This window comes from Hippichthys cyanospilos, chromosome 7 (genome assembly GCF_059441005.1).
Source record: "Hippichthys cyanospilos isolate Australia breed blue-spotted pipefish chromosome 7, RoL_Hcya_1.0, whole genome shotgun sequence".
NCBI lineage: Eukaryota > Metazoa > Chordata > Actinopteri > Syngnathiformes > Syngnathidae > Hippichthys > Hippichthys cyanospilos.
In genome coordinates this window covers 14,582,139-14,609,098 of record NC_142375.1, presented here as the reverse complement: position 1 = coordinate 14,609,098, position 26,960 = coordinate 14,582,139, and the positions used below count along the sequence as shown (strand labels likewise).

The window sequence follows — 26,960 nt, the reverse complement described above, 5'->3', positions numbered from 1 at the left end:
AGGTTTTAATTCGGGTTAATGTTATCAGAGGATTGAGGGTGACTTTCCGTATGAAATGAGATGGCCTTAGTGTTAAATCTGATCCAAAGTCAGAGCGGAAACAGGCCAATAGGCGGCATGTTCTCGCTCAGACAAGTGCACTCAAGCGTCAGTGTACTCATTAAGCAAATGACAAGTCGACCTACCCGTGACCTGCAGCTTCTCACCGCTGACCTCACACTTGAGGAAAAGGCGTCCCCTTCTTTCAGTGTGGTCCGTCCCGCATAGACTGGGCACATTCATGACGCACTGCTTGTGCACGTTCATATCGCATGCTGGGGACAAGAGAGAAAATGTTAAGTCCTTGAACAACATCTCTTAGCTTATAATGCATTGACATTAAGTAGTGTTCTCCTGCAGTAATGCAAGATAGCAATCTTTCATTATGGGTTTTTGATGGCTCTGGCAAGCCTAAATGTAGTGTTGATCTTTCTCATGTTGAGCTGCAAAATACTTTACTTGTACTACTTTACCATAATTAATTAACCATTTTAATCAAACTGCATTTTCATCTGTTGGACAATGCCTTTTCTTTTCCTTTTTTTCCCACATCCATTGACTATTGATTATATGAAATATAGCTGGTAAGACCCAAAACAATAGATTTGTCTTTTGCAAAAACAATTAAACTCAGTTTCAAGAGGCATTAAATGGTATAGTGATTGGATTTTGGGAGTTTTGCCAAAAACAGTTTAAGTCAGCAAAAACTCAGGATTGCTTTGCAAAAAAAGTTGTGTTATTCTTGCCAAAGCTGCCAAACTTGTATACATCCCAAAGGGCAAAAAAAAACATCAAAAAGCTAATGCAAAGAGGTCCTTGTTAACATACGTAACCCAAATTTTGATTACCATGGCAACAGCAAGAGTTGGTAATAAATCAGTTTTTGCCATTGTATTACGCAGTCAGGGCCTTCAAGGTTTTCTCCACAGGCCCAAATACTATCTGAAATAAAGACCTGCATTTACAACCTACTTAAAGATGAAAATACATATATTTCCAACTCTGGTCTTTGTTTCACAGCATGTGTCATATCTGCTCAGCTTCTAGTCGCTTGTAATGCGAAAGTAATGCGTCTAGACTATCATTTGTACAAAGCTGACCTATACTACAGTATGTCAAAATATGTGCTCCGTGCGTGTGGGAGGGACTGCTTGTGAAGAAGAGACTAACAATCGTCGGTATATCTGCAAAGTTGTTGTTAGTAACAGTTCAGTAACATGCACTGCAGTGTGACTTTAGCCAGAGTTATATAGCACTTTTTTGTATATTTTTTTGGCACATTTTACTACTATATACCCCCAAAAGGCCCAGGTCTGAACCTCAACGCCTGCCACTAGTATGGCCCAATCATTTTGAAATGCATTGCAAAACAGGTTTCATACATTTACTGTAGTATGTTGAAATTTGATGCACTGGACCAGTGGCTTAACCGTTATACCATCAAATAGTAGAATGTAAATGATCACAGTATATAATACAATCTTAATACAAGTAATGACCACATTGAAAGTACAAACAGCATATTGGAGCAGTGCATGTTCATTTTGTTTCGTGTTGAAATAAGTGTGCTGGGCTGCACACGAAACACTTACTGTCACACTTCATGCCCTGGTGGATGAGGCCGTACAGCAGAGAGCCACAGTGGTCACAGAAGGTTGGGCTTCCAAACGTGTGGATCTTAAATTTATGTTTTGTTCTGGGATCCTGAAGAAATTAACGACAGAGAAAAAGACAAAAAAATAATAAATAGGATGAGGTGTTTTTATACGAGTGTGTGTGTTTGTGCGTGTGCGTGGGTTTATACAGTACATATTTATATAGTATATGTGTAAATACGTCAGATGGAACTAAACTGATATGCCAACTTTGCATCAGAAAATATGGTTATGCTGTACCCCCCCCCCCACCCAAAAAAAAAAAAAAAAAGAGGGACCAAATCCTGTGCTCCCAGTGCTGGAGCAATGATGCTGAACCAGTACACTTGCCAGTACCATCTCACCTAGATGAGTCCAACTATTGCAAAGTTGAATTACATTGAAAACTATTGAGGCTGTTTACTCTCATTTCTTTGCAACAGCACTCCCAGGTAAACCCATCCTATGACTCACAAAAAATGTTGAATATCAATGTGCAAAGAGAGATGCTCTAATTTGCCTCAGAACCTTGGGAATTGAAAGGTCCAATGCGTAATGGATGAAGAGAGTTTCAGCAAAGACCTATAAATCATGAGTAAATAGGAAAGTGTTATTCATCTCTGTCAGAGCTGGCAGTATATGGGTGTAGGGCATGACTGTGATCAATGAAGGCATTTGCCTTGTCAGGGAGTTTGACACTGGCATCTGGACTGATGCAACAGCGGCTCACTCAGTCTCTGCTCGTGTTACTTCTGAACGGGTTTCAAAGTAGAGAACCATTTCCATAGTATGAAGTTCATGGCTGAATGTGAAGCAAAATGCTGGCAACGTGTTTCAACTTTCTAATTCTATCAACACAAATTCAGAAATGTGTGTATTGTGCAGATTTTGGGGAGTCAATTGGATGTTGCGTCAAAGTAACCTGCATTTTAAACTATGAATTTTGTGTTGTAATGTCAAAATTAGTATTTACATTTTTTTCAAATGTTCACATTTGCACGCATACCGGAAATGATACATCAAAGAGATCCTGCTAAGCTGCTTGTAACAAGCTTAGCCTAAATTATAAAAGCTACCATGGCAACAAGAGCTGGTAAATATGGACAGTTTTTTCTTGACGGTTACAACACACTGGATTTGTTGTTATTTTTTTGTTTACTAGGTTTTATTAAACACAAACTTACAAGTGTTGCGTGTGACCTTAGCATGTAAAGATAAAAAAAAAAAAAAAACTGCAAAATAAGCCGTTATTAGAATAGGAAATTCTAATGAACGTGTGACTTAATATTTTAAAGAAAATCTTGATTATATATATAATATACATACATATAATGTTTAGCATGTAGTAGCTTATGAGAAAGCAGCCCTTATTTGGGGTTATAAGGGAGAAAGACTCCCTAAAAAGCATGGGCTATCACAACTTTGGGATCATTTCCAATTAAGGGACAAAAACAAAGCAAGGGTCAATTATTGCAAAGAATATACCGTATAGTATAGTGGCTCGGTTTTAGGTGTTCCCATTCTAACCAGTAGGAGTCAGTCGTAAGCGACTGAATACATATTAACAGTCGCTGTAATATATCTATAGTAACTCTATTTTAGGTTTTCAAATTAGAGAGGGCAGTCAAGCATGAAACATGCCCATTCTGCTCGTCAAGATGAAGAGAGCAGAAAATTATTGACCTCATAGGAGCTAAGAGGCTGCATAACGCTCATGTATATTTTGTGTCGGGAGCCAATCAGGTGTCTTGTAGGAATGCCTGTGAGCTGATTGATGGATTGCCTGGCCAGTGTTGCCCAAGCTGTTGGCTCCAGCAAGGAGTCTCCACCTCACACACGAGGCCAGAAAAATACGGTGAGGCCAGAACAAAATGCTCTTGTAATAAATTGATTTTTGAGTGTAAACTCTGCTTTGTTGTTATATTGCTTAGGCAGCTACAAGGTCCATTCTCGGTCGATCCGAGGAGTGCCAGTGGCATGTGAAATTACAGTCAACTTGTCTGCAATATAGCATGTTTTTTTTTTTTTTTTAATGGGGAAAAAGGCTGAAGCACCAAGGGCAGAAAAGTCAACCAAGCGTGAAGTAGCGAGGAAACATTGTAGTTGTTTTTAAGAAATGAAAAATGAGTTGATACTGAATCAGAGCGCATTTTTGGATGCAGTCAAATTGTGGAAAAATCGGGAGAATATATTACATTCCTCCCATCCATCCTAATATGTTCATGCCCATGATTGATTTCCTCCACAAAGCAATAAGGTGTGGTGTGTGTGTGCGTGCGTGCATGTGTGTGTGAAGTACCAAATCTTACTGTTGTTGCAAACAGTTCAATGTTGGAAGTCTGAATTTCGGAGTGCAAAGCTGCTTGCTTTTTGCACACACAAAATATCTTTTTGTGCACTCTGTAACACTGCACATTGTCCAATTAGCAGGAAGACCGCAGCGTGCAAGGATAACAGCAAGCTGGGGTTGACAGACAGTGCAGAAAGGGGGAGGGGGGACATGCCAGCTGCATTTAGTCATGCCCACCTCCACACAGCTGATCCTGAAGGACTATCCTCTTGTCACCTCACCACCACCCCCCTCCTGCTTTGTTCTTTCCACTAAGGCGAAAACAAGTGAGAGCGGCAGATCAACAGATGGAGCGTTTTTTTTTTTTCCAATCAACAGTCCAAACAGCTTTTGATGGTTGAAACTAGACTTAACACAGATCTGATCAGCTGCATCGGCCCGGCAGATATTTCACATTTTTATGTAGCGTCGGTGTGTGCAGGCAATGCCATAATTTGCCAATTGATCAATGACAGAGAGTATAAAAACAGAGATTAAATATTCAAATAAAACAAAGATCAATGTATAACGATAATGTACAACTACTCACTCTTTGAAGACTGACACCTGACTGACACCTTATTGACAGGCAACAGGAAGGTGTATTGTATTACAGTCTATAAAAGTTTATGTATAGTATATACAGTATGTACCGTATTTTCCGCACTATAAGGCACACCTAAAAGCCTTAATTTTTTTAAAAAGCTGATGGTGCGCCTTATAATCAGGTGCGCTTTATATATGGATCAGTATTGAGATTGGGATTGGTAGATGGGTAATGAAGTGATAAAGTAAGCTTTACCTGTTTCTTTTGTGTGTTTACATTTGAACAAGGTTGGTCATATTGACATTGAGTTATTATGCATTTGAGAGTTTCGAGTTATTATTGTTATTACTTTGAGTATTATTATATTTTGATTGAAAAAGTTTTAAATAAATATGTCATTACTTGAGGGTGCGCCTTATAATCCGGTGCACCTTCTATATGAAAAAAGTTTTAAAATATGTCATTAATTGAGGGTGCGCCTTATAATCCAGTGCACCTTATAGAAAAATACGGTATATGTATGCATATTTAGAATATACAGTATTAGTGTATATTAAATCATTAAATGCCAAGACGAACTTCAGTATTCTATTGGAATCAAAACATTCAGCGCCAAGGAAGAGTTATGTCGTTTTTGTGATGAGTTCAATTATCTGGTATTGAACGAGTTAAGTGTTGCATGGTTGTGCACATTAAGCACACTTGCATTTGCATCTGTTTGGTAAAAAAAAAATGCGCATGGGATGAATGTTTCATTAAATTCCAGTTCGGACAGTTGGGTGTTTGAATCACACAAGCGCCCTTCTTTTGTGGAACGTGTTCTTCCCATCCTTGATCAATGGCGGTTAATCTGTACATGCCCTAAAATAAAAGTGGTCGCATCACAAAAAAAGTTACAACAAACTTGCCTCTTTACATCGCACGTTCCTTCTCCAAGCAACATTGAAAGTGGGGTATATTTCCCAGACCAACTCCTAAATGGCATGATCCACTTTGAAGGTCACTCCGTAAAATTTAGGACCATTACATGACAATTTCTTAATTAGCAATTCATTATTACTAATAATATTAATAAATGAATCAGTTTCATGACAGTAATAGCTAAATGAATTCACATCAGGCGACGTGACAGGTGTGAAAAGCCGGAATAATTTGCGAGTGTCTATTTAAAGATCGTCTAGGAGGAAGGTGTGATGCGCACAAAATGAAACCTGAAGTCTAAATGAAGATAAATGATTACACATCACTGCACACACAGAGTTGTCCATTAACACATCTTCTCTGTTGGCTAGCACAGGATCTCAGCCCCTCCAGCATCTCTCTCCAATTACAGCCTCACCGGAAATTCAAGTACGACTAGGTGGCGCTGGCCTACAACAGCAGCAGTGCTGTGAGGAATAAGCAACTTAATCACTTGGCTCAACATAAGGACGTTAACGGCAAAACAGCCCATGGCTGGTACAAGGCAGTCTAGAAGATGCTTGACCTTTAATAGTAGTGATGATGAAGGCCAAGGGCTCCCTGGATAAACTGTGCCCACATGATTTTTCAGGTTGTTGTTCATCACAATTGAGTCTTAGCACTTTTATTCTGCTTGTGCTTGTTTTTTTCAAAACATTCATTCTTTTAAAAAACAAGAACAACCACTGACGATTGATAGACGATTTTAACGGTTTCGAGCTGAAAACTTGAAAGCGTAACTTCCATCCATCCATTTGTTTTTTTCAAATTCGGCTACACTGTGTTATTCTTGAAAATTAAGTGTGCAAAATGATACTCCTTGATTAACTGTTGATGGTACAGATGTTAATGAAAAAACAACCTGTAATCATTTAGTCAGCACAATCTGAACTGCAGAAAAGGTCCAAAGGGTAACTTACTTGAGGAGCACCTATAGCTTCATATATCATTGTTTGTGTTAATCCCATCTAAATGGGCATGTACAGGCAAAGATCATAAAAAGCACTAATCAAAAGATTGCAGGAGGTTGTGATTAATTGGAGGCAAAGGGGTCATCCTTCTAATACAGGCTAATTAGCCACACTCGCCAACCCAGCTTCATTAGCAAGCAAGACTTTGGACAGCTTTGTTCATAAAAGGCTTAGCAGAGTAATGCTGAGCAGGGGATGTTTTTTTTCCTCAGAAATAATGTAAAATGAAACATGTTTGTCTGAAGCAACATTCTTTCGGCTTGTTCGCCTGAGTAATCAAAGCCACCAGAGGGAAACTTAGATGTTCAAATGATTCAGTCCTTCAGTGCATATTTTTTTTTATATCAAGAACTCAGTCCAAGCTTTAAATGTGGAGTAAATAAAAAGATATTTTGATTTATTGGAGTAGACACTTCAATTTGAATATGTAAAGGTTCTCCATTGCCAAGAATATCTGCAGTGAAGCATCTATCTGTCCTATTACACACTGTTTTAGTGTGTCAAAAGGTCTTGAAAACTCATAAAAAATAGCACATTTTGCATCGTCGCATAATGTAACTTGAACATAAACGCTGCTAAGAGTGTTTTTTTTTTTTACAGTTACAGTAAATCTCTGGTCTACTGCAGAATGTAGCTCATTTAATGAAGTCTACTGGACTGTGCTGAGTCCCGGAGAATGAACTAGATGATCACCTGCCTGTGTCCCGCAGAGTCAAAAGAGAACCACCTAGTGTGCCATTTGCAGCATGTCTGTGAGTGAGATGAAACACACTCATTGTCTCTTTATTGCCTTTATCTTTTGATCATTCTGAGCCTCAAATTCCCATCCGATTTACCCTTTTCTCTTTCACTGCACTTATCTTCTATGCGGTGACATTTGAAGGAGAGGTGACAGGAGCACATTAAGATATAGTTGAGAAGCTCAAATGAGTCAGAAGATATAACACAACAATAAATGTCCACTAAAGAAAACACAAATTAATAGGTTTGGTCTTGAAGGATGTGGACATTGCTACCAGTTGAAATTGTTATGTTGTACATGCTAATCCATGCAGCATTTGATAACACTGTGACAAGATTGTAAGTGTCACTTTGCCACAAGGCTCTGTCATTATTCAGAGCTTTTCACCTACACTTCATGTCACATAAATCACATTTTTCTCAAGTCCCCTTTCAATTACAGACATATGCATATGAAAAAGATCCGAGCGGCATTTATCATACTCCTAGGAATAATGGAGCTCAAGTACTGGCTGGTTGCTAATGCTCGCTTTCATGAACTAAGACAAGCGGAACTAAAGTTTAAAAGGTTAGTCAGTAGAGAACAAACTGGAGTTATCATCTATCTCAACTGGAGGTGTTAGGCTAGACAGGGTTACTATTTTTAGCCCATAAATCACCACCCTCATTCCTCTTGGCCTTTCACTAAGCTGATGAGTGCTGAGAGGGTGGGCAGGTTGCCACTGCAGCTCACAGGGGGTTTTCCTTCCTGTGTGCTAGCTGTTAACATTTATCTGCAAGCATTGCACTAAATGATAGGTGACATTTGAACCGCGCTTTGGCCCAGCTCGTTATTTCATTCATAACAATATCGCTCATTTCGTTCAGTCGGGGTGACGGAGAAGCTGGAGATGTCAGTTCAGTTAAGGAAAGGAAACATCGCTGTGGGCGGGGGGATCCCCGTCCATCAGCAAACACGTAAAAACTCTATGACACTTACTATTTAGTATTCATTAAACCTAATATGGCGGCGTGGTGGACCAGTTGATGTTCGGCCTCAGAGTCCAGTTGCTCGGGCTTGCATACGCCCCCCCGATATCATCCTCAATCGTGCATGTTAGGTTCATTGAAGACTTAAAATTATCCAGGGGCGTAAATGTGAGGTTCTGGCACTCTAATGACAACAAGTAGTGGAGAAGCCGGATGGATGATTTGGGTTGTGTGTGAAAGCATAATGAGAACAGAGGGAGGCTCGATTCAGATTTTTGGATCTACATTTTGATTTAAAATGAATTTCCGATTCAAAAAGATTGTTTCAAAATAATTTCACTGCCAATGATTTCTAATTCAATCCATCAATGTGCAAAAAAAAAAAATCGTAATCTACTTAAGTCTGCTTTGCAGCACAGAATGACGAATAGAAATATTGAAAGTGCTATTTTTAATATATTTATTAATTAATGTTTGTTTTAATTGATTAAGTGTTAAACTGTAAGGAAAGTGCCTTTTTTTCACAAAACAGAACGTTGTGGTCCCAACTGCTACTCTATTCTTGATTTTGGTTTATTGACACATGGGCCACGAGAATGAAAGTTGGAAGCCAATAGGCATTGGGTTAGGGTTGTGACTTGATGGATCATTTATTGTAATTACATCAAATATTTAAAGTAGTTTCTCTCTATCGTTCTTCTTAATAGATGTTTTCTTTTATAAAGCAATAGAAAGTCTGCATAGTTTTTGATTTTTGCAGTTATTAAAAATTAATTCATGGATGGAGCCTTTTTTTGAGTTTGTGATGCTCGACGGCATTTGAATGCACCACATAGTTAGTGGCTGGCACTAATGCAGGAGACTTGTACTATATTATATAATGACTGTGGTTTCTTGGTATCCTTAATCAACGACTGAAAGGGATTTTTTATTTTTTTTATGATGGCGTGTTGATGGTAGAGACATGCTGTGATGGCAATAAAAGCAGTCGCAAGGAAAGCTAGCTGGTAGAAACCACCACTGAAAAGGCCAACCAAAATAAAAGCATGAAATGGCAATTACATTGACGCTCACTTATTATTTCATGTGTTTATTTTGAAGATTAGCTTCTTGGAGTGTGAGAAGATATTTGTTGATTTTTCCATCGTAGTGTGCATCCAGCGTAATTAAACAGAAGTCTAAAGGATTTGTCTTTTTTATCTATAAGATCTATTTTGGGACATTTTACATTGATTCCAAATCACAGTAAATGAGAATTGATTTTGATGTGAATACATATTTTTTGGCACACTTCTAATGTTTCCTGTTGCAATCATAGTTTTCAGTGTTGGACAACGACTGCTCTCAAAAGAAAGCTCAAGTATGTAATGGGGGAATCTTTTTGTTTCTTTTTTTTGTTAACATATTGATGATTGGCTAAAAGCAAGATTTGGTGTGTATATGAGTCCCATGTGGCTGATAGCGACATGCAACACGATTCAGTCAGTGTGTCACTCAACAGGTCAAGCGAGTTCATCAAGTCTTTGAAATGGGGAAACATGCAGTGAGTGAAATGCTGCATAGTAAGTCCACATTCTAATCAAACACAAGTTTGTTTTTTTTCTGAGGCAAAAGAAAAATAAACCTGCAATAAACAAGAGCGCATATATTACTGTATAACATCAGTTTCTGCTCCACGTTCCTTTTTTTTTTCCTTCGAGCACAGTAACTAGCAAGTAACTTGTAGTCCCAGTTGGGTCATTAGGTTATGTGCCAGATGCCAAGTGACAGAATAAAAAGGTTGAGCAGGCACAGACCATCTTTCGGCTGCATAACAATTAAAACAAGATGAGTTGGAAAAGGTTTTGGGGAGTCTTTCTCATCATGATGAGCCAGCTGTCAGCACGACTGATATTCCTTCTCTCAGTGCTACTTCAATCTAAATGGTTTTGTTTTGCACAACGCTTCAGCTATGTCAAATGTCTGTAGAATAATTAGCGTATTAAAGAGGTAGGCAAGGGGGAAAAAATACTATCATTTATCCAGGACATTCTCATTAATATTGCGTTGTGGAATATGAATTAAGCAGAAAAATCCAACTGTTTTTAATCCATCTCAGGGGATGGCCATTTTGTCACTTGCTGTCGAGTGAAAATGACATCACCAATGCTCAGGGCTCAATTAACGGCCCTTGTTTTCAGAGTTTGATGACGATTCAATGATTTAAACCCGGTGATTTTTTTTTTTCAGCCAAATACCCTTTAACTGGCATAAAATATTTTTTGATGAAGAAAGTAAAGTACATAAAACAGAGTGCTATGCCATCTCTGTCTCATTGATTAAATGTCTGAAATACATTTGTAGTGCTATTTCACTCAGCAAGTACAGCATCATGTCACACCATCCGTTTTGTTTCTGGCAGGAACATTGTGTCAACAATGTGCATCCATATAATACACAACAAAATCTAAGTATACAACGCTTAGCAAAGGAGTCACTATATAACAATTTAGCAATAACTTGCTGCATCTTCCAATTAATTTTCTTTTAAGTGGAAAGAAAAACCCATATTGTTTCTTCCATGGTACCAAAAGGCATTCAGTGACATGTACTGATACCTGCACAAACCATTAACATAAGAAGTGCCTTCAAGTACCCCAATTTGAGGATCAGTGTATCAGATTATGCAATAAACAGTGAATTAATTCTCACATGGGTTGACAAAATTATGATCTTCTTTTTATTTATAAATGGTGTGAATAAAGGGATTTGGCAAGTAGACAATAACACAAATTATTATGGAAGCATTGTTAAATTTGAAATGAGTAACATATCAATTTTAATGAGGGTATCTTCACTTTAATTTGTTGTTTGCTGTTGTTTGTGTCTCTTAACACAACTCCAGTGAGATGTTTGTGTCTCTTAATACAACTCCAGTGACATTAAATTGTTCTTGTTCTTGTTCTTGAACAATTAAATTGTTCTAAATTGAAGAAAAGATGTTTTCTTCTTTTCTAAAATACTTTCTAATAACGAGGGTAAAATAAAGTTAAAGCTGCAACTATTGTCAAAAGCATGGAGTTAAGCCAACGAATTCATATTTAAGGACAATATGATTCAAAACTTGAATAAACAGAGGGAGTTTATTTTCCTGTGTATTTGTTCTCTTGGTATTTCCAGAGTGGAAATGGCACATTGAAAGGTCACCATTTTTAACTGGTGTTAGACTGAATAATAAAAACCAAGACTATAGTCACTGATAATTTCATCAATAAACATTTAGAATATTGCACATACATATATAATTATAGAGACTGTAAATAATTTGATGTAAAACATTTATCGCAATGTTTCTTGTGTATAATTTGTCAGAAAAAGTTACAAATTTAACAAATTAAAAAAAAAAAACATGTTGCGTCAACATTTGGCCAAGGTAAGAAAAGTTTTAATATTTAATAATACATATAACATAGACACATTTTTTGAAGAAATGGATTGAACATTTAGGTTTGCAAATAAATATACAGTAGTTGCATATTTCTTTCTTGTAAATATCACTGTGCCCTATGGCAAGGAAAAAGTATTCACATGGGAAATTATTTATATTTGCGAACTCTGTTCAATAATTGTTTACTCTGTTTACTGTCTGTCTTGAAGACTGTAATAGTGGAAGTTAGTTACTATGGCAGATCCCAACATACAAATTCAGGCTATATAATCATGAAAATCATGTGGTTGTATTCAGATTTTTGGAGTATAGCACACACTGTAAGTGTACCAAGTTCCACTATGGTATAGAATAGGTATGATAACCTTAATCTACAAGTAGTGCTAGTCAGTAGTTTTCATTCTAGTACGCACATGTCACGTAAGAGATGCAAGTTTGTGTATTTTCTGGTCTGCACTGCCACACGCCACCTGAAATGATGAACATCACTGTGGGGTGTCATTAGTCTGTTTTAAGAAGATAGCCAACACCTTCCCCTTGCTTGAAGGAAGCGCACTATTGATGACAGCTTCTATTGCCTGTGACAAGCGACCATGCCTGTGGCGCACATGATGTCATTTAGTCCTACGTCTAATCTGGTTTTCTATTTCCAAGCAGGCTCCTTGTAATAGCACTGTGTCTGCTCCCAGCTTTTTCACCACAGTTTTTATGCAAATGTACTGACAAAACTGGTCTGGCAAAACTGTTCCCTCCAAAGTGATTAAAACATTGAAATATTAAAGATCACTTCTCAATTAAACTGTAAATTATGTTGCGTAAACTGAGGTTTGATTTCACTAGACAAGACATTTGTAAACTTATTCTTTTCTTTTGAGTTTGACCATCCATGCTTCTGGTGTTATCTGTGTATTGCCAATTCCCTTGACAGAGAGTGTGAAAATGCGAGAGAGTGAGAACAAGTGCGTGCGCATGAGAGAGGGAGAGAGAGAGAGAGAGAGAGAGAGAGAGAGAGAGAGAGAGAGAGAGAGAGAGAGAGAGAGAGATGTGAAAAGGACAAATCGGTGTGGATTTCCCCGGGTCATACACAGTAGACTGCTGGTTAAGTGGACATCAATGATGCAGCAGCCAACACACCCGCACAAACACAAGCACAGCAAAGCCTTCAGTTTCATCTGCAGAGCTTTGTGGTGAAAGGGGAAGCGCCTACATTATTGATGCTTCTATCCTGTGAAACACTGAAGTCACTCGTGTTGCTGTTGTTGCTCCCATTGCACCTTGGAGTCAACAAGTGCAACACGTTGTTAAATAAATGACTTTAGCAAATACAAGCTTAAGCCATCGGTGGTGTTGTAATGCTGCTCGAGTCACTTTTAGAAAGAGACAGATGTAGTTTGTATTTTTTGTGACCCACGTCAGGACAAAGGAAAACTCGTTCCTTTTTTTTTTTTTTTTTTTTATTATTATAATAGGTAAGCCTAGTCTGGAACCTCATCTAGGACCTGTTTATAATGGGTGACCCTACTAGGAACATAAAGCCCTTCACAACTTAGCTCCGAGGGTCACTGGAACACACAAACCCCTCCAACCAGATAAGGTAAGGTAACTTATTAAACATATTATGAGCACAAACTAGTGAATGTGTGAATTGGTAGATATACTGGTGACCAGTCCAGTGAGAACCCGGCATCTCTCTTAGGCAAAGTCAGCTCAGATGGGCCAAAGCTTGACTGCAACTTTAACGAGGACAAGTGGTATAGAAAATTGATGGATGGAAAAGCTGCATTGACCCATGTTGGCATGTGCGATGGAAAATGTTATGATGTAACACTGTTTACGTAGATGACACAGCTATTACCGGTTTCACTTACAGAATTTTACTATGTAAATGAAAGTCTAATGAAAAATTAACCGATCCAAAATTAGCAACACCAATGAGTAAAATTAAGGAGCCAATTATGTGCGGAAATACTCATAAATATGCAGATTTTGTTGCGCGCAGCTTCCAGTTTCCTTAAAAGTACAGTGAGGCTTTAAAGGCACTCACGGTCATCTTGAAAAGTCTCATCGCATCTACCCGCGTAAGCTGAGTGGTGGCCAAAACGATTTTGTGTTTGCCTCTCAAAAAAAGTTCATTCTTTTCCAGGAGGAGGGTTATAAAACATCCATGTGAGTCATTCAATGCAGGTAGGCTAGAAACCACAGAACTTGAGGATATTTACTTGCTATGGGACTTTCTTCTTGGACTGCTTGCCTGGAAGGCAACATGCCATGTAATATGTGCGGTTGCCCATGGCAACAACACTACTAAGAAGCATATAAATGTATATTAGAAAGAAATGGAGTACTTCTTTGGTGCAAGTGATTGCATGTCCATGCATCTTTGGAAGATAAAGATTAGGCACTTGGCCATTTCACAGTTATGAAGCCATAAAGTGAAGCAAGAGGCCAGTCTGAAGTCATGTGTGAGTCTCATCTAACACTCTGCTGCTCCAAAGCATGGGCTAGTATGAATTTTTTCTCTCCTGCAGATAAACTCCTTGTTCAGTAATGACAAAATGTAAAATATGAGTAGTTTCATGAAAGCAATTATGGAGTAAACAGAAAATCTATTTTTTTGTCATATAAAGGCCGTACAGGACTACAAGCCGCAGGTTATACCATCAGACATTTATACAGAGAGATAGTACATGGAAATATTTACAGTAATTTTTTTGTTTTTATTTAAAAAAAAAGTCTTCAAACTGCCAGCTTACAGCAACATCTGAACAACTGAACGCATCTTTAGAAGCAAGAGCAGCACCAACCCACCCTCAAAACAGATTGAGCACATCAGCACGTTTAGAATTAAGAGCAACATCAACATATTTTCAACATAACACCGACACACACGGATTGTTCGAGTACTGCACCAACACAATAGTAAAACACGATTGTGTTTACTACTAGAGTGACCACTCGAGGCAAGTAATTAGTCGGCTAATCAAAAAAATAATTGACTACCGTAAGTGATGGTTCTACCTCTGTTAAATTTCAGTTGACAAATAACCCTCTTCAGATATTCTGCAAAATGTCTAGATAATGCTGGGAACTCATTTTTCAATCAATACAGTTCCACATTATAGTCTCCATATTTCACTGTGGTGCTGATGTTTTATTGAAGGCACATTAGGCCTTGTTTTATTTATTTATTTATTTATTTTTTAAACACCTACCGGTGTGTGTACCTACCAAACAAGTCAACAGTAGTCATCTTCGCCGGACAGCCACGCCTAACAAGACTACAACCACAGCTACGTTTTTGCTATTTATAAACTCTTTTTGAATGTAATAAGTAATCTTATTATTTAGTAGTTTTCTATTGTTGTGACTGATCAGATTGGAACAGTTTATGCAACTGCAGATTATTTATGCTTGTCATGTCCACACGGAATAGCAAACAATGGGTAAGTAAAATTGGGTATACGAGAGCTGAAACAGTAAATCCACCCTATTTCCAACGTTTTATTCGGCTCCAAATCAAGTAACCTCTTCGGACGCTCCTAACTGTTTGAATCATAAACTGGCCCTGCTCAAAGTATTTTGGGCTGCTCGGGCTTCGATGTCATCTTTGTAACTCTCTATTTTAAGAGTCCCGGTCGATGATCTTGAACGGCACAAGTCTGCCTTGTCTCCGGTTACAGAGGCCAAATTGGACTTGGATAACGCTGAAAGGCTATACGGCAATATACGCATCAAGGCCACCAAGTAGACATGCAGAGTTCCACACACTTGGCAAGCAGTTAGCAGAAAAGTGACATGAACCCAACAGTGGATTTTGTGAAGTGCTACATCCGTATAGTTAACTTTTATTTCTTGTTTTTATATATACAATGCAAAGAGAAGAAGTAAAAGTAAATACATTTTTTAAAAAAACCTCTAGCTGTTATTGTTGAGTAAATACTTTTAATACAGGTAAGATACATGTGAATATACTGGTTTTGTCAGCATTTTACTTGTTATGTCCCCGAGCCTCATCCTCACTAATGGCAGCCTAATCTGCCAATCTTTTTTCCCCCTAAAGCCTGCTGGATTAGAGTTATTAGTTAGAGTTAAACCTTGAACTCCATCACTGTTCTGAGAGCAAGCTCAAAAGGTTTTGAGCATGTTTTGAAACCACAACCTGCATTATCGGCAGCGCATAATCTACTCTTCCTGGACTGTGTGGCAGCAGTGAAGCACCAAGTAGAATATTTCAATCCCATTTCCTAATGGCAGCACCCAGGAACCTCAATGGAACATTGATAATAAATTAATTGAATTATACACCTATTAATGCTTGCAGTCAATCACACACATGCTTAACGAACTCTAAATGGTCTTACAAACAACCTTTTTTGATAATGTGAATTTTTATTTGTTCTGCAGTTTACTATATATTGCTGCTATATAGAAAGGATCAAATATTATTTGTAGTAAACAGTGAATTAAAAAAAAAAAACATTCCTCCTTAAGGGCTAATGGTGCCCCTAAGGAAGAATGCTTCTTTGATGTTTTTTTCACCCCCGCACACAATCATATAAGACATATACTACTGTGCAGGTGAGTTACTTACATCTGTGTCTGGCCCCTTATCTGCTCCAGGGCAGGAAAATGTGACAAATTCATGGCACCTCTTATGGACCACAAAACAGCAAACTGCAAAAAAGAAGAGGAGAGCAGAATGATGGAACTGATGTAAAAGAGCTATACTGACTGATGGGCAAATAATATTGTAAAAACAGATGAAATTTTTGTCATTGTTGACAGCACAGAGACAGTTATTGAAGGGGTGAATGAAATCTGGTCTCAACTGGATCAAGAGTCTCCAGATGGCATAGTTCTGCCACTGCTCTTATCACACAGTGTGGTGCCACTGCTTGGAGTTGACGCTTGGTAGCCTGCAGACCACACTCAAATACATGAACAAATGGATGCTTGGCACACATGTGCTCAGAGGGTTGTTCTGGTTGTTCATAGTGTGATGGGGGTCACGAGATGGGAGAAGAGGTGTATGTCTGTGTGTGTGTGTGGGGTGTCGCCATGTGCCTCATTGGCAGTTGCCATTTGACAACATATAACCCCCTTGGTGAATAAATCAATTAATTATCAGAGTTGGGTGTAGTGTAATATATTACACAAAAAAGTTATATTGTACTCGTTACAAATGACAGTGCATTACAGTGCATTTTTAGCCTGAAAGACCCCCCCCCCCCAATTTCCCAAAAACATAGCGAGAGCGGAGAAGAAAAGTCCGTTAACAAGATGGACTTGTGCCCATCACTTTCAGTTCGTCAGAGATAAAGACAAGAAAAATATACAGTTATCGTTAGGTGCACTTTGTGCGCGACACCTAAGGAGGTGTCCACCGCTAAACAGGACTAGTAATTTGATAAACCATTTTGAGCGGTGACATTGTAATGTAACAAATTACTTTGAAATGACAGTAATAAGTAATAAATAATACATTACAGTTCGTAAGTAACTTGCCCAACACTGTTAAAATACATTTTCTACAAATTACAGTGGATTAATTTCTTATTTTTACAAAAGCCTCTTGCATTCTAGTTCGAAGAAGTGTTCGATTGTGCAGCATAATGACACATCCTTGCTTCAGTTCGCGTTTATCAGGCAGCTAACCTCCCACTTGATGGTTGCAAGATTGACACGAATGAAACCGCCTATGGTTTCTATAGTCTTCATTTGGCAATGAATAAGTCTGAGTGCACTGCCTAAGTGGTTTGTGCTCCTTTCACACAGTGATGCTTTTTCAAAGCATTTTGTCGCAATTTTTGTTCAACACTTGGGCAACGGATTCATCCGCAGAGAAAAGTGATGGGAAAGCGACGCTTTATTTTATTTGAGGGCTTTAGATGCCTCATATGACCTTCCTCCCTTTACACTGAAGCCTTATTAGAAAGCAAGACTAAACACTGTCAAGCAATGCTGCTGTACAGCTGTCATTCTGTGACAAACATGTGCTGTACATTGACCATATTTTGAGGAATATTACAAGATGCCCCCATATGTTTCACAGTAGGCAGCACACACTGTACATAAGGAATGCTTTCACAGTAGAGCTGTGTGGGTGAAAAATATGTCCCACACAGCACTTGTCTTATTTATATTTCCACTTCACACAGGTGGTTTTTACTTTCATTCATTTTCCAAAAAAAATAAAATAAAATAAATTGGAATGCGGCATGGCCTTGCAAAAGAGAAATCCGAACATTTGACAAAAGTTGGTACTGCATCAAGCGCGCCTGCAAGTTATTACAGTTATTATCTCATCTTTGTGCCTGCATTTGTACATATTTGCCAAATACAGTATAGAAGTATACTTCCCTGCCAGTGTAGATTTCATGAAAAAGAAATCACAAGCAGCACTCAGTACAGCAACAATCAGAAGTTTGAGGGAAAAAAGTGTGCTACTGTTGACAGCATTACCCTTATGTAAAGAGCGGTTTTGTTCTGTAGTTACTAAAGAGGGTGAAGTTTGCCATTAATGAAGGGAAACCAGTGCAGCCTCCAAATAGGCATATTACACCACCACAAGTTATCCCGCTCAGCGCCTCGTCAGAGCTATCAGTCAATTATCAACATGGAACCATGGGTAATAAATCCTCAGCACCAACGCACAAACCAGACATCATGCATCTCAATGATTCAGTAGCAGCATAATTCATCCAAGATCATCTGATAATATTGCCAATGTCTTAATATAATACACATCACGACGGGCCACACGGAATGTCAGGTTGTGTTTGAAGATAGGTGTGTGTGTGTGTGGTTTGTACGGCAGGCTAGAATTTTGGCCTCCCGTATAGATTTGGATTCTGTTGACCAAACAATAAATGAGGATGCAATATAATATTTTCTGTACCGAAAATATTGATGAAAAATGTGTGTTGGTATGAGCAATTACAATACGGACAAATGCTTTTCGATCTATGAAGAAAATGGACACCAGAGGATAGAGGCAGGCAGAAGCCATCTATAGTACCTTTGGGTTTCTAATTAAGACTTGGCCGCATGTGATCTGGTGTCCCAGTGGTCTTGTTCTGCGATTTGAAATGTCAAGCAGTTCAATGCGTACAACACCTCTGATCCTTCATTGAGAAGCAGCATCTTGTTCAAGCTACCTTAATTGGAATAGCATTGACAGAATGTCCTGTCGTGTACTTGTTTTGTCAAAGGAGCAATTATTTGCTTACCTTAATTCAAAGACATTTGAAGTAGGATATTGGGAGAAAATAGAAGTTGTGGAAATGTCACCAGGTTTATTAGGGGATTTTGCGGTATTTGCCACTGACCAAATTCTTTGTTCCTCAAGGCAAAATTGATTATAAAGCAGGTGAGAGTCAAATGACAGTTTGAAAATCAATATTATCGATTTTTACTATAACATAGAATAGACAACCCTGCTTTAAAATGCCCTAACTCCATCCTATTACTACTTGCTTCCTTAGCTAAAGGGTTCATTGGAGTAATTTCCTTAAGTTTCGACTTGGAGCAAAGAAAAAATAAGCAAAGCAGTGATTGCATGAACATTTTTTGTTACTGTTTGGTTAGTTACATATTTTTAGTAATCTGAGATCAACTTATCTATGATAGCAGCACGTTGATGGCAGAAATGTCGCCCAATCACCCGATCACGCAAACTACATTGACTGAAACTCAAATGTGTTGCTTGTTATGGCATCCACATAGTCGATCTGGACCAAACATTATTTAGTTTCCCAAACCACTGAGAGCCCTAACATAAGGATGAAAGAGCCATGGGTTGCCAATCACCGAAACAGACGTTGTTTGTCTGTTGTGTCAGTCATGGAACACCAGCCATGAAACTCATGCAAAACCTTTGTTTCTAAACATCATTATCTAGTGCCGTTCGCCAGTCTTTTTGAGGTTCCGGCCGACGTTGTAAAAGTTCACGAAAGTACTATAAGTAAAGCACCAACAACGAGCAACCTCTGTTAGCATAAATTGTGTGAATGTGACATCAGCCCTGGGGTCAGACTGCTTATTTTTCTCCGTACTTCAGGAGGTAATTTTGTTTTGGTTAGCACCATGATACAAATTAACATGGCCTAATGTTCAAAATTCATGGCCAGTTGTCATCAAATTTAATGCGGTCATCTCTATTTATGCCCACGTTAGCCTCTGAAAATAACATCTGTCAGAGATGCAGCGTGAACGCCACTATTCGGAGAAAAAATTTCAGGTGGAAAGTACAAAGTACAGTTGTTCTCTGGGTTTTTGTGCGTGGCTTGTGATACCGCATTATGTTTTCTGGTGAAGGTTTTAGTTTGACATTGAGGCTTTCTGGTGTTGAAAATTTAATCACTGAGATACTAGACCTTGAGAACAAACAAGTGATTCAATCATATGGAGAGAAATGTTTGCCAGCGATCAACTAAAAGGTTAAAGGTTTCGTAAGAACAACACAGCCTACAGTATATTTGGACCAATCTTTAACAATGTTTGAAAGACTAAATGCTAAAAAGGCAAACTGGGACAAAGAAAACGTAGTTTCCAGGGCAACAAGTCATACTGAAGTTATTGGAAGAAACCGAGGATCTTGGTTTGCAATGAACCTGAGGCTATGTTATTGAACTGAAAAGTGGTCTGGCAATGACAGCAGTAATATAGGATCAGTGACTTTAAAAACATACAAAATAATATTATATGCCCCAGGCTATCTTTACGGTTGTTTACAGTCCAGATTTTCCTGCTTGCTTCTTAATCAAAACTGTAACTCAGAGCGACAGGAAATAATAGTTGTCCAAATCTAAGCATTACAAACAGTGCTAATAAATTAGGACTGAAAAGGCCTTTCTAATATGTGTGCACACCAGCATCAATTCGTCAAACTAAATTTTCTTAGGCGTACTGCCATTGCAACATTTCAATTTGAGTGTGAATGAATTTAATAGGCCCAGAAAACATAATAGAATTGATTTATGAACAGGAACTTGTCTCTTCCAAAGATAGAAAAGATAAACAAAATTCCTGGAGCAGCTGTAGACACTATTAAACCAACTATGCAGTCACTAAACAAACTCTCTAACACTGGATTTTAACTGTTACTTATGTGCGCCTTTTATTTGTTTACTTAACAAAAAAAACCTCACAATTGTTCGTGTGCTATCGTCATGTTTAACATCATGTAGTATCATTTTTCAGTTTTATATACAGTGCCATGGGAGAATAGGAGGAGCAGGCTTATAAAAACAAAGTAATTAAACCTGCGTTTAAATATTTACAATGAATAACAACTGGAGGACACTAATACAAAGCTGAATGTTTTATATGACAATAATAATATTTCCCAGGCATTAAAGTCACCAAGACCATAGGGAGGGTAATTTTGAAAAGACATAAAAGCATGTTAATTTGCATAAACAACGTTATTGCAGGGCGAAACCTTGGGGAAAATGATAAGACGGAATTTAATTCAGCCTAGTTTCTTTTATGTGCCTGGAGAAAATGCATATCTTCACTTACACTAAATTAAGCATTGTCTTATCTTGTACACACACTTCAACATTTTCTTCTGAATCCAGGTTGCTGTTACGGCCGATTTAATCTAATGTCCAGAAAAATAGAAGTCATTATAAACATTGTTTTACAGAATTAAAACCTATCGGCGCAACCTTTTCATTGTAAGAAATGAATATTAACTGATTGGTTTTTGGTCATTGTGCTAAGCCCACCAGTGCAAGATCAACTGAGATCAGACTGAGAAACAAAGACAATGTATGCAATGGGAAAATGTTGCTTATTAAAGTGAATTATCCGAAATGGCAAAGACATCTTTGCAATGCCAGTAGGGCACCTTAGAAAATATACATATGAGCCACCCTGACAACTAGCTCAGTGTGCAGAAATTAAAATATTTTTTTGACAGAGAAGGGGTGGAAAAATCGGCAAACTATAGCTAAAATTTGCAATCCAGCCCAAAAAATTTAATTCACAGGCTTTTCTGAGCGAAAGAAGAAAAGCTCTGAGTATGTTGAATTGAGATTGAGAAGTACTGCAGTACAAATCCATCTTGCAGACTGTAATATGTCTAATTGTATACATTTTCTTTTCAAACACATTCACTTGATTATTTTGTCTGTTAAATATCAACATATTAGGTTACTGTTAGATCAATGTATAAAGGGGAATTGTGTGGAATACTTTGGAAATTATTAACCATTCATCTGCACTGACGGTTTAAAGGCAATCAATATGAGTGTTTACAGTCTGGATGGATGAAAGTCGAGCAGTTTGGATATAAAGGAATTAACGTCTTTCTGGACCACCTAACCAGCAGTAGAATAAAATAGTAATCAGGAAGAATTTGTCCTTTTAACAGGCCCCGTGATGGTTGTTGAAAAGAGCACTGATGTGAACATTTGTTGTCCCATGGGGGCAGCTCAAACAGCTTAGAAAGGTTGTTTGCATTTTACTTCCATGCTGTTGTTATCAAACACTACATTTTCAGTCAAAAGCTAAAGCAGATGAACCTCAACGATTAAATGGTAAGCCGTCACATGAATTACTAAAATTATCAAATGATCCCTGCTAAAATTTTGACAAAAATCAACAACTGTAAAAGTATCATTCCCACTAAACTCACTGTGTCAAAATATCTGACATTTCCAGGATTTAGCACCTAAGGTGGTTGAAAATGAATGTGATGCTTGAAAGCGTCTTAGAGTGACATCTGTATGATAGCTACAGGACATGTCAGCCATAAAATTTAAGGGAATGAACCTGCCCGGTGGTCCAGACGCCACCAAAAGAAACAACAATGAAGCTGCCCATCTTGCCAAACAACACAGAAATGAGAGCCAAGATGGCCACTTTCCCAGAGGACAGGGCTTTTTCATGCTGATACTAAAGTTAAGGAACATTTCAAAATGGAAAATTCCTATGGCGTTTGTTGACAGTCAACATGCTTCCATGAAAATTAAATAGTAAATCGCCAAAAAGTTAGGTATCAAAGTCAAAGTCAAGTTTATTGTCAATTTCTTCACATGTGCTTAACATACAAAGGAATCGAAATTGCGTTTTTCACTATCCTCTGCGTTTTACATGTACAATAACAAAGTGCAGGTGCGCAAGACGAGACAAACCTAAAAGCTAGATACTTATCTATAGTAATGTAAAGTGCAGTATGTTTGATCTACTATATTAGGGATGGAACACAATTTTTTTAACGAAACGAAAATTAAATAACACTTATAAATTGTCATTATTTTTTGTTATTTGTTTCTGCAAATATTTGCAATGAGGGTCCTTTCTAAAAGGGGTCCATGACCCCAAAAGGTTTGAGAACCCCTGTTTAATTAAACTGCCTTTATTAAATTGCCTTTGAAATGCAATCTGACGGCTCTCACCTCCTGCTATGTAACACTGAAGCGCTGTTGGCTACCGGCTAATTCATGCTAGGCACTGCTAAACACTGGTAACAGGCGCTGAACAATAAAATGTCAGCATAATAGCATAGTTTTTTTAGAGTCCTGAATTGGAGATTGAACATACGATGTGTTGATTGAAAATGAGAGGCGCCACTCGCGACTCACTTTGGAAGCAACTGTTTCTCCATGCCGTTTGTTTTGTTGTGCCTAATTCAACTTTCATGAGAATCACATCCAGCAGTTGGCTTGCGGCATTCCTGCACTCATAGAAAAACTCGTGTTATTAAAGGCTCTGAAAACAGCCAGAAAACAAGCCTAAAATCACTACTTCTCATAATTTCATAGCTCAGCAGGCTAATCACAGTTTCCTGTTTTGGGGGCTGGCCTTTATTTGGACAACTTAATAACAGCACACACAGTCATACACACACACACACATACAAAGAAACAATGCATTCTATTTGGAATAACATCTTTGCTATGAGGAAAATGTGAGATTGTTATCAGTCAGTTGACCCTTCCACAGAGCAACAAAATACCACCAATTTTAAAACCAGATATAGTAATGTCCTGTTGTTAAAATGTCCAACTGACACAAATAGCCCAATTTCAATTTCAAGCTCATATCTGAAATCTTATTCATGATTTTGTGTTTGCCACAATATTGGTCGTAAATAATAGTAGTTTCTATAGATGTCTTTCTTGCAACTTGAAAGCCTGAAATCAATTCCCAATTAATCCTTCATCCACAATCTCCCTGTGATTGACTGACAAGGATGGGGCTATAATTGACTTTCTGCCCAAAGGCCGCATTCCCATCTTTAGTTCTGGAAACATTATATGAAACTGTCTGGATCTTTAAAAAATGCGAACAAAACCACTAGCAGGGTCTTCTTTTTGCCCTGAAAATCACATACAAATGAGCGCCTGAAAGTTACGTTATTTTCTAATATCTCTTGGTTGCACAGACTAGTTGTTGAGTCCCAACTTGGACTTTAGTACTGTGCGAAGGCTGTTACTGCTTGAGATTGTCTAATCACCAATCACGTTTCAAAACAACATGTGAAACTTGCAAAACTTAACAGATTGGTGTGGCTATGCAAATAGCAACGGTGCCTCAAGCATGTGGTAAAGTTCTACTAAATAGAGTATAAAAGAGTATAGACAGTCACATAATCTGCAACTCTGCAAAATCTGCAGGCATCATTAAATACACCAAACGCCTTCCTGTAAAATACAGATAATAATATTCGGTGGTTAATCAATAACTGCTTTACTGTGAATAGGAAACCCCTTCTGAAAGTGATCAACTATAGAACTTATCAAAACCTGTGATAGTCTTTTTGCTTTCACTGGCCCCTTGGCACAACATATGAAAAGAAATAATAGAAAGTCTATACAAATCTTTATGAAACAACAATCGTGTCGTGTGATGCTAGTGGAAGAGCATTCATTATTCTGACTGCCACTATACAGTGAAAGGCATAATTTACTGCCACACTGTTTGGTGAATAGCTTGTATAGAGAATGATGTGGAAGTCTCTCAAAACAAAATCTCTTTCCTGGGATTTCTAGGAATGTTTTCATTTCTAAGTGGTACAAATGCAAGCAAGTTTAATCTGGTTGAAACTGAGCACCAGTGATACAGTATAGACTTAATAAGATTCCAAGAAGGGAGCGATAATCCAGAGCAAAGTCAGTTGACTTTGCAGGATGCACTGATTGCATTGCACCGAGGGATGAAACGTGGGCTCAAGAAAAAACGTTGAGCCAATTGCAGTAATAATTGAATGTTCTGCATTGACAGAATAACACGCCAGAAATACAGTGAGAAGGCAAAAAACAAGAAACAAAAACCTTAGTTTATAAAATCTATGGACACGATTGCCTTGGTACGCTTTTATTTTGAAGTTGTTACATGTTTCACGACATAACAGCTTGACTAGTCTTTCAACTATAACTGTTGTTTCTGACTCCTGCTACGTTGTTCTGAAACCACGTTCAATCACCAATTCAGGGAACTAACAAACGACGTAATTACGCTGATATTGACATACCACAACTGTTGCCAGTGTTTAGCAGTGATCACTCAGCCTCAGTTATAGCTTGCGTCTGCATAATATAGCCGCCAGCTAGCAGCGCTTGCTGGCGTGATAGACATAACTGATATTCACAGTCGGACACAATTGTTGTTCCTACTGATTCCATTTTAACAAACCCCGCTGACTCAACTGTGCTTTTTCAGTCTACAAAATTTATGCAGAGCCATTTGGAGGAGGAGGAGAAGGAAGGTAGTGTGATGCTAAGCACAGTCCAAATTTAAGCTGAAAAAATGTTTCTCATCAAAAATGCATTAGTTGGTCTTTTGTGAGTGCAAATGTGTTATTTGGTCTTTTTTCTTTTTCTGATTATTTTTCACTCAGCAAAATAATAGGTTTTCTATTTTTATCTTAATATTTGATGTTTGATTCAAAAACTCTTCAGGATATCCGAAGACCAGTAATTCTTGGTCGTCGCATCCCTAACTGCACCAATCACTTGAATTTTCCAATCCCCAAATAGTTCCAACTCTTTATTTTGGGAATTTTGCAATAAAAAGGTCAGATACTTAAAATGTGATACATGAGGCCACTGAAAGCTGAAAGGATGACCCTATTCCAGTTTGCCAAGAAAACAATTTGAAAATATCAATTGAATTGTTCCATTCTTTTCTGTTAACATTTTGGAGCAGTGGCTACAAAATTGCATTGTGTTAGAATGGTGCCACATGATCTAACAACAACTGAACAGAAAATATTACATTTACCTCTTGCCATATGCTTGCTGAGCACAGTGATGTATTTGCTATTCCCATGTACCTTATGCGACGGGCATTGAGTGTCTAAACACACAATTTTATTGTGTCTAGTATTTTGTTGGTCTCACTTAAAGAGGGCTCAGTTATTTTCAAGACTGATTTCCATCGAACATTTATTAAACCGTTGGAGATTGGCCCCTGATTGCAGGGAAAAGCTTAAAGTAATTTCCAAGGAACAAAAACAACACTCGTCGCTGACTCATTTCATTTTAGACACTAACTGATAGAGCACTATGGTATGCCGATGAGGAATGAATGAATTTTCCTCTCCATCAACAATTGGAAAAATGGATCCCTGCTTTAACGTCAGAATAGCAATAATGTTAATGGCCACAGCATACTGACTAAGTTAATGTCCAAGCCAGGCTATTTGAACAATTCGAATAACCACCTGCCTTAGTTCTCCCACAAATGGAAAAAGGCATAAATTACTATGATTGATTTTCTTATAGCCTCTTGAATGAAAAGGCTAAAAAAAAAAAAATCAAAAAGAAGAGCTGAACTCATTCGTTTCCTCATTTTATGATTAGTCGTTTAGTTAATTAGTTATACACATAGCGTTTCATACAAGTCATCTGTTAACAAAGCAACAAAGACAGTGAATGAATCAATTTTCATCCTCATCAATAATTGACTGACACCGAGGGACATCTCCAACAAGAGACTTTTCTATGTCACAGTTGTGCTCAAAATAAGATCAATGAATCACTTAAAAAAAAGTACTGATTTTAACATTATTGGCCAAATTAAAGAGTTCGAATAAGACATTGACTGCTCATCAATTTTTGTAATGGTCGAAAATAGGTATTTCTAGCAATAACTCAGAATTTTGAACTCAACAAAGTATTGGTTTAGACGGCCTCCTGGGAATTACTTTTAGCGCATGACACATACAGCTGTAAATTAAATTTGGCTTGACCATTGTTCTTTATTCCCGTACAATATGAATGGTGTACATATCTACCACTCTGTGGTGCAGGTTTTATAGGAAGCAAGCTGTAATTAAACTGGTTGAATACTGTTCTTATTAATGTATCCTGATTCTGCTGAAAAAAAGACT

General features: G+C 37.9%; 1 protein-coding gene across 2 annotated transcripts in view; it reads right to left on the bottom strand.

The window, feature by feature from the left end:
* prkcaa (protein kinase C, alpha, a) overlaps positions 1-26,960 on the bottom strand; it is a 102,491-nt gene that overhangs the window by 46,225 nt on the left and 29,306 nt on the right. For both annotated transcript variants that reach the window (XM_088419134.1, XM_088419133.1), the window contains exons 3-5: positions 16,209-16,291; positions 1,632-1,743; positions 186-314 (exon numbers count right to left, since the gene is read on the bottom strand). In XM_088419134.1, coding sequence (XP_088275260.1) covers positions 186-314; positions 1,632-1,743; positions 16,209-16,291 — 324 coding nt within the window. The remainder of the gene's footprint in view (positions 1-185; positions 315-1,631; positions 1,744-16,208; positions 16,292-26,960) is intronic.